At 35.6% G+C, this 9,684-nt stretch overlaps 1 protein-coding gene across 1 annotated transcript in view; it reads left to right on the top strand.

The window, feature by feature from the left end:
- Window positions 1-823: 823 nt before the first annotated feature.
- LOC145676834 (uncharacterized) overlaps window positions 824-9,684 on the top strand; it is a gene marked incomplete at its 3' end in the record, with an annotated part of 29,165 nt that continues 20,304 nt past the window's right edge. The window contains 1 exon segment of the mRNA XM_081747621.1: window positions 824-1,107. Within this exon segment, the coding sequence (XP_081603747.1) occupies window positions 891-1,107 (217 nt within the window).

The raw sequence follows: 9,684 nt of genomic DNA, 5'->3' as shown, positions 1-9,684 counted from the left end.
ATTTTGGTATAACCATTATTTGTGTATCACTTCAGGTTCAAAAGTTGTACTATCCCAAACTCCGGGTTGCGTTGTATATTGGACACCCTGTAGCACTCTGTCGATGTGTTTTCCAATACTACCTCGGAAAAAGGACAAATTGCTGTGGCCGATATCCTGCAATAGTTGGATGCAGACATAATTGCCACATTGAATTATTTCGTGAACTTCGCCATGCACTGTCTTGTTAGCAATTCTAAGTAGCCTGTTACCTTCACTCGCCAAGACCACATAACTCAATGACAAATTGGGAATAAAGCCGAGGTTATTCACTTCTTTCGGGAAAGCAAAAGGAAAGTTTCCTCAGGAAGAGGGCGGCGGGGATGGAGCGGAAGTATGTTTCACATATTTTCCGAGGGTACAGTTGAAATAGAAAGACTCTAGCACATATCTCACAATAACATAGCCTACCATATGTTTATTAAATTTCACAAAAGAAATCTCTAAAATCGGGGCCATAATTTTGACTTACCCTATATAAAAAGAGAAAAAAGTAGAATTTTGTCCATGCCTGGGCACTTTTTATCACTGCACTGGTGTGAATTTTAATTCCTTCTTTTACGTGTCAATCATGTGCAGAATACGTTGTTTGACAAATAGTACCCTCAGATTTTGACTTCTTTCCCGTAGATAAAATTTCTCCTACAAAAAAGACTGGCCACCAGCTCATATGAAAGTAATTGAATTCTGATAATAATAATAACAAAAAAATCTGTAAGGGAATCTTGATATTCTGAACTCCTTGAGTTGACCTTCAGCTGCTTTTGTGATTCGAGAATAGACTCGCATCAGCTGTTTGGGGCTAAAGGTCGAACGGCCAGTCTCGGACACTTTTTTTTCCCTCTCGTTTGATGTGTTGTTTGCAATCGGCAGTTATGAAGGAACAGCTTCATTTTCTTGAACAAGTGGTTGAAATCCCTGTTTTAAATTCTGTTGCGTGTGCATTGTATGTGACGCATAACGCTGCCAGGGAAAAGTTCACATTATACAGAGTGTGGAGCAACACTGCGGACAAAGGACTGAACGTTCTGAAATGGGGATGCCAAAAGCTAGGACTCTACCAAAGAGGTAAGATAGTATAGTTAAACTTTGTTACTTGAAACACCCGTTCTCCGCACGTGAAGAATATGTTTCTGGAAAATACTTGAAAGTGATATGCTCTCTTTCCCACTTAAGGTATGTGGAGCACGGTGGCTCAGTGGTAGAACGCTTACCTCTGATGCCTAAGGTCCTTGGTTCGATCCCCGGATAAGTACGATTGTGGGGGACAACATTCTGTCCGTGGGTTTTCTCCGGGCATTCCAATTTCCTTGTACATTCTTATTCCACCAATTGTTCCATCACTTGCCATAATTATCCGTCTTCTTTAGCCTAATAGGCATAATCGTGGTACACTCGTGCCCAAAATTATTGTCGCATATCTGTAACTCTCTTCTTGTACGAATATAATTTGATAATGATTTTGCAGGATACTTTTAATACTGATACTATGTGTGTAATCGGGAAATGTATATTTGTGGTAAATTTCATAGGAAAAGAACTATAAATACGAAAATTAGAATGACTAGAACAAAACGTTGCTAAATGGACAAGAAACTTTTATTTTCGTTTTATTGTTCTTATTTACTGCTCTTTTGGCAAGAAATTTACTACACACATGTCTTTGCCGATTATACACATACTAACATTATAAGAAATACCGGGCGAATTTCGTTATCAAATTATATTCTTACAACAACATATCTATAGACATGCGACAACAATTTTGGACATGAGTGTACGTTAAACTGAGAGATTTTACTTCTTTTCTTTTCTTTTCTTTTCTTTTGTTTTCTCATGGGATGTGTATTTGAATCGAAATTGAATGATAGAATGTGTGCTCGACCAAGTAGTAATTTTCTTCTTTAAAAGATGTACCCCCCTTGGGATGCTTGATGCTTTATTTCACTGAAAGAGTAATGATAAAAAAAAATCGACCTAAATGCTATTGTCAAAAATTGAATTTAAACGAGTTGAGGGGTTTTTGAGATACTGTACTTTAAGCGAAAACTTTGAACCCCTTTCTCACCTCCTTCAATACGTAGTTTAACCCTAGATTAGGCGCGTGGGTGACAGGTGTCCCCCAGTGATTTTTGTCTCACGCTGGCAACGCTTTGTGTTGGTGTTCGGAGTCGCACATTTCAGTAACTGAACGTTAATTGTTGGTGTTTGATGTGGCGGCAGTAGCATACTTCTGTTCCCTGTCTACAGTTTGTAAAAAAATAAATTATTTCTGCAGCAGTATGTTTTAATAGGTGGGTGACACCTGTCACCCACGCGCCTAATCGTGCAACAAAATCATACGCGCCTAAGGCAGGGTTAATGAAAGTGATAAGATAAAAAAAAAAACAGCTTGATGCAACTGCTAACTGTTCCAAAATTCATTTCAAACCTTGTAGCCGATTTCCCGTGATGATGACACAAAGAATGGAGATTTGAATGTGGTAAAGTGGCCCCGCGTAGCGTCGTTGTCAACGCTCTCGCCTTCGGTGCGAGCGGTCCCCGGTTCGATTCCCGGTGGAGAACTCGGTCGAAAAAGTATAAAAAGCTTTTTCAGATCAGCCATCCTGAATGAAGTTTCCTAATATATAGGTCCCAGGCCGCTTCCATGCTTCCCTTTCCCCGGATAGTGTGCTCGCTGAGGGACGTCATCCCTCAAAACGTGACGGGCTAAATGGCCATAAACGCCGAAAGCCCAGAAATCTAGATCCTAAATCCTAAATCCTTGAATATAAAAGATAAATCTCTAGATTTCATGCTTCTTTACAATAGATCAGCAAATAAAAGTACATGGTTACTGAAAATCGAATTTCTGTTTCCTATATTCACGTAAAAGAAAACTAACAGAATGATTGTCGTCTCAGGAGGAAGATGCATCTCAGATCTAAAGAAAATAAAGACCTTCTTTAGAACACAATGACACAAGAAATATTACCTGAGGTAGAGGTTACGAACACCATTACAGTTTTCAACCAGAAGGTAATAGAAAACAATGCAGCTCGGAAAGAACGAAGGATGGACTTTCTTTTTAGATAATGTCTGGTTTATGTAATTAAATAATTTTGTTTTACTAATTTTTTGTGCAACAGCATCGGTACAGAGGTTTTGTACATAAATAATGTATAATCCTACGTTGGTTCATTTTGTTTGGAAAAATAGTGGATACACTTAAATCAATAAATATAAAAATAGAGCATGAATAGCTATCCTGTTCATATTTCCTAATATTATTTGAATGAAACTTAAGAGCACCAGGAGAGGAAACATTTGCGTGTACGCACATATTTTTGATATAGCAACCTCTGCTTCTACAGACTACAATCGCTACTGGTGCACGCAACTGCAAGGGGTTCGAGCCCCGATCGTAGTGTGGTTCCCACTTTCATAACCTCGGTATTAAATAAGACATAAACACTCATTCATTAACGTCATACCTCCCGGCTTCTTCAAACAGATACCGTATGCCTCCACCAGAGACGGAACCTGAATAATGCGTACAGAAAACTTTCGATTTATTATGGAGCTTTCAATTAAGGTATTAGGATTAGGAATTAGATTTCTGGGCTTTCGGCATCTATATTCATGGTAGCCCGTCACGTATGAGGGGCGATAACACTACCCGAACAAAAGGAAGGAAGGAAGCTGGTTGAGACCTGTATCTTAGATACCATCCCGCTATTTGCCTGATGTGAATGAACAAAACGCTCACTCAGGATAGCTAGCCTAAAAAAGCTTTTTCACACTTTTTCGACTGACTGCCCCCACCAGAAATCAAACTCGAGACCGCTCACACCAAAAACGAGATTGTTAGCGATACGCTATGCGCTGACACATGTCTCAATTAAGAAGAACCAATCAGAATTTAGTACTTATGCTCAGAGCCGTAGCTAGGAGTGGCGAGCGGGGCGGTTGCCCCAGACGCTGTTAGCAAGAGGGCGCCAAACAAGCAAGAAGAAAGGAAAATGTTGGAAATGAGTAAACGACGCATCGCCCCGATAAAGTATTGGCTTGCTATTAAGTTTTTTTTCTTGCTTGCTTCGCTCGCAACCCAAACGTTTTATTAACGATTTTACTTATTACTCAAAGAAAGTTATTATGTTTGATTGCTAATGACGATGTGATATATGAGGTGTAGAATAATGATTTATAGTGTACGCAGGAGCGTTTGCAAAATCAGAAACAGTCGAAGTCTGAAATACGTGTTGGGCATTTATAACGACTCACCAAAGGTAGTCATCAACCTGGTTCGGCTAATAATATCAGTAAATTTTGAGTGGTAGTAATTGTTTACACATTAAAATATCTTCCGTGATTACATTTACTAGTATTCTCACCTTTTATATTGAAATTACAAAACGATGATACGTTTTAAACAATTTTATTCGTTGATTCTCGTTGAACGAATATGCACATAGACTGTATTACAATCGTACATGTTAGTTAGGTATCTATCAACAACAACATAGCAACCAACTATATAATAATGTCTATTTTTTATATATTAAAAACATTCTTCTTTTGTTATGTTTAAATTAACATTATATCTGGTATAGTGCTTATGTAGAAGCACTTTCTGCCCAAAAATACAAGTAATTATCAATTTATACAAAGTATCTCGTTGTATAAAAATGTCGCCCGACGATGGGACTGAATATAAAAGTTACAAGGGAGCTTGGTTTTTATATTTAAGAACCACTGGTCTGTTTATAAGAACAATATTCCATTAATTATGTCCTATACACTTTGATCGACCCTCGTATGTATATATAACATTATTTATTTTCATTCATATAAATATATTTATAATAAATCTTTCATTTCATTATCATTTATCTTTTATTACAATAATATATATATTTTATTATTAAAACGTCGTCGCTTATTTATATAATTAACGAAGGGTACGAATTCAAAATAGTAAGAAGCAATTACATTTAAAACATGAGTCATCATGATCAAGGGCGTATTATATATTAATTACTTTAGATGATATTCAACAGTATGCATTGTATCAATTAGGCGTCAGAATATAGAAGAATCTTATTCAAGTAACATATAAGATGGTACATGAAGACAGTCGTCGAATAATTAGCTTAATAGAATGAATCATATACTTAACATAATCTTTGACAATTAAGTTTCAACACACAATCAAATATACTATAAATAACCTTTGCTTTTAATGAATCGAACTATAACTCTTTCATATTAACAAGAAAGAATTAAAATCATTTGAAAATTATCATTTGTTGAAACAAATGTGATAAAATATTTATGAGTTCATTAACTAATCCTATCAAGTATAGTGCTTGTATATCGAAGTCATAAGAATTGTTTTCATTATTGATATTAACACATAAACTTAAAAATAAATGTTCACAAGAATCTATAGCTGGTATGGGTTTAACCCTTACTTCATTAACTAGAGTCAGTTTAAATTTGTACTAGCATATGATTCTAATAGAGTACATTGTACTGCACTATCATGATTAGGTTCCGCAATATTTTGTACATGTATTGCGTCGTGATTCTGATTTTGATATGAAGTGCCATCTCTTGAACAACGATTATGTCTATACATAGAATTTGTAGCGTTTCTAGAATTTTGCCATGTATTTCGATTGCTTTTATGCCTACTTCGGTTGAGTGATCTGACATAATTATTGTCACGATTGGTTAGGTTAGGCGGATTCCCAACATAGCTTTGCCTATTTTGATCGTTCTGATTGCTTGAATTTACTCGGTTTAGGTCGTGTTCCGTATCGTTCACACTACGGATATCTAGATTCCGAACAGGTACAAAATGATCTGAATTATTTTTACTTTTACCTACTCCTGTTTGTTGATTCAGAGCATGGTATTGAGTTTCATAACATTGGACAAGCATTAATAAATGGTTAAAACTCATACACTGGGTAGAAAACAGGATCTGTTGTAACTTAAACGGTAGCAAATTTCGAATTGATGCTATGATTCTAGATTCCGATTGCAATGGATTTACGACTTTTAATTCGTTGTATGTATTTACAACAAACTCGACAACAGATTTGTGCAAACGGGATTGAAATGTTGATTTCTAATCGTGGCATCTCTATTTGCGAGCAAAAAGTCATTTTCGTAATTTGCGATTAGCGCTGCTTTGAACTCGTCATACGTACTAACGTGATCTCGCACTGCTTTAAACCATAAAGAACATGGTGGGAGTAATAAATGAGGGATTAGTTTCATATATTGTGATTTATCTATACACATTATATTGCACTCATCCTGAAATTTTTCTAGGAAAGAAGTAGCATTCTCATTACATTTACCACTGAACTTACTCATAGCACGTATTTCACTCATCTTTACGCTTAACTTTACCTTCCTTTTATCATTCCGTGTTCTTGTTGAGTGACAATTCCTACCTATGGCGTGATGTGTAGTTGCACCATCTCTTTTCTGCACATCGGTACTCCTCGGATGAATTTCTTCCAAAATAATGTCCTCATCAGATACGGGTGAAGGCAAAGTCATCTCTTGTGAACAAGGGAATTCTACACGATCATTAACCATGTTGTTGTGATATGTGTTGTCCTTGATCTGTAGTGTCCTGATTTTCTCTTGTAAGGTAGCTATCAACTGAGTATTCGCGCGTATCTGGTTGGAGTTATCCGTGACCTGAATCTTTTGTTGCTGTACAGAAGATTCTATTACTTCCAAATCCCTTTTTACACCACTGACTTCTTGGATTAGATGGTTTTGATTATCCTGGCAATCCTCAGATATTCTTTTTAACTTTTCATCAAACTGCGCGGTGATGTCATTCATCGCCTGTATAATAAATTGTTTCGTCTCTTCTGACTTCTGCTCCAATCGTCTGTTGGATTCCTCGGACTTCTGCTCCATCGTCTGCTTTAATTCTTGCTTTAATTCTTCATATTGTCTGTTGGATTCCTCGGACTTCTGCTCCATCGTCTGCTTTAATTCCTCATATTGTCTGCTGGATTCGTTGGACATCTGAACCAAATTTTGTTCTAATCGCTTCATGGCTTCCGAATCATCTTTTCGACATTGTTCTTGCCGCTGTAAGGCTAGCAAAATTCGGTCTTCTAATGTCATTCCTGGTGCTGCACTTTGTTCACCGTTATCACAATCACTGGTTTCTTTCTCCATGGCCTCACCGTTCATTTTTCGTGTGATTATTCTACCACTTCTAAGTCTTGTCAAGTTCGTAGTCATTAACCTTATTACAGAAGTAAATTCACCCTTACTTTACTTCGGGATATGAATTTACAAGAATCCCGGGTGAGGTAAACCAAAATTTTTATAACGACTCACCAAAGGTAGTCATCAACCTGGTTCGGCTAATAATATCAGTAAATTTTGAGTGGTAGTAATTGTTTACACATTAAAATATCTTCCGTGATTACATTTACTAGTATTCTCACCTTTTATATTGAAATTACAAAACGATGATACGTTTTAAACAATTTTATTCGTTGATTCTCGTTGAACGAATATGCACATAGACTGTATTACAATCGTACATGTTAGTTAGGTATCTATCAACAACAACATAGCAACCAATTATATAATAATGTCTATTTTTTATATATTAAAAACATTCTTCTTTTGTTATGTTTAAATTAACATTATATCTGGTATAGTGCTTATGTAGAAGCACTTTCTGCCCAAAAATACAAGTAATTATCAATTTATACGAAGTATCTCGTTGTACATTTTGATGGTGATAAGTTTGGTTAGTTAATCCCACTTTCCTACCCAATCAGATTAATCACGACGATGAGAGTGAAAATATGAAAATGAGAGGAGTGATGAGACACACGCAAGCTTCTGTTTGTGCGGGACTTTTAAAAATGAAGGTAAACAAGGGAAATAATATTTTCCAACTTGAAGTAGTTGAAGAATACGAATCTTAAGAGGTCATAACTTTCCCCAACGAATTTCGTCTTTTTTAAAGACTGATCATACCGGGGTTCTGTTATGCATAAGTATCTGGATGTGTGATATTTTTCTCTATCTACATGCACACAGAACATATACGCACATTATATACAGGGTGTTTCAAAACAACACCGACAATGTGAAAGAGGTGATTCCTTACACCAAGATAAAACAAAAAGTATAGACCAATCTGGGTGCACAAATGCTTCCTTTCGGAGTTATAGGCTGCCGAAAACGAGAAAAAATTAACTTTAGAAGTCCATAGCTCTAAAACTAGGGGCCTACCGTAGTCGAGTCAAGACTTTACTAAGGAACTAATATGTGCTCTATCCAAAAATACATGTTTCAGAATCCTGCAGTACTTACGCAACAATTTTTATAGAGGTAGTTAGTGAGTACTTCAGATCATATGCCCGTAACCAAACTCCTTGTACAAAGATTGTTGCTTAGATACCTTAGGATTCTGAAACCTGTATCTTTTACCGTAAAAGAATCGAAATTAAAATGCTATCTCTGACTGCCCACATACAAAATAAAATTACAAAAGTTTACAATTATTACTGGAAATTAATGCTGTACCCATTTCGAAAATTCGAAAAGGACAGTTTCTAATGCATTGAAATTTCGTTTGTTATCGATAGTATGAAACGTTGTAAATAGTTGTAGATTTCCATAGCTGTTCTCCAAGTGCATTTGTATACAACCAAAGGTAGTTTTGTCAAATTTAACAAAAAGTCCAATATAGGCCTCTTGAAAGCAGCTTTTATTTGTAAAAGAATACGTAATAATCGCTTTTCGCTGTTGCATTACTCTTTCCAAGCAGCTTAATAAAAATTCAGTGTAGCATAACAAAAGTTGATTCTCTTATTTCTAAACAAAAAAAAAAAAAAGCTTCGTAAGGTGAAAGTAGGGGGCGCTGAAATCTCTAGCTATGGCTCTACTTATACTAATAATGCAGAAAGTTTTGATTTTCATTTACAGCTGTCGTGATAATCATCAGCACATATCATCCAGATTTTTTTTTTATTTTATAAAATAAAACTAAATGTGGAAGTTCATCAGGATCGTAATATGGCAAATTATGGATGTGTTAAATTATCGAATAATAAATTCGATAATAAATTAATAATAAATATCGAATAATTGATAAAATGGATACTTTCAAATATCTAGGATCAGTATTAACAGACTAAAACCATATTCACGTAGAAATTCCATGTCGACTAAAAGCAAGAAATTCGTGTTATTATTCAGTTGAAAGTCTCTTGTTCTCGCGAATTCTGTCGACGAATTTGAAGCTTAAAATATGCAAAACGATACACTGTTCAACAAATTTTGATCGAAAGTATGTAAATTCTTTGAAATTGCGATTTTTACATTCATTTAAGCATAATATGAAAGGAAATGATAATAGAATAATTTTCTTAGCTCAGGTTGTGAAAAAACAACGCCCTTGTACAACAGTAGCTGTATATATACAAATGTATTAATATTTATAGAACATTTAAGCAAAATCCTTGTAAAAAAAACTACATTTCACTTTTTTTTATTTATTTCACTGTGATGTGATAAGCTGGGGAGTTAAGAAGTACCCTAACCTATAGCTTTCTATACCCTTGTACTTCCTTTTTCAAAATTGCGCAAATACCAGTTTCACAG

This window comes from Thermobia domestica, unplaced genomic scaffold, assembly GCF_964235325.1.
Source record: "Thermobia domestica unplaced genomic scaffold, izTheDome1.hap1.1 HAP1_SCAFFOLD_408, whole genome shotgun sequence".
Lineage (NCBI taxonomy): Eukaryota > Metazoa > Arthropoda > Insecta > Zygentoma > Lepismatidae > Thermobia > Thermobia domestica.
Note: the sequence above shows the minus strand (reverse complement) of the source record. Positions and strands in the feature narration are given on the sequence as shown.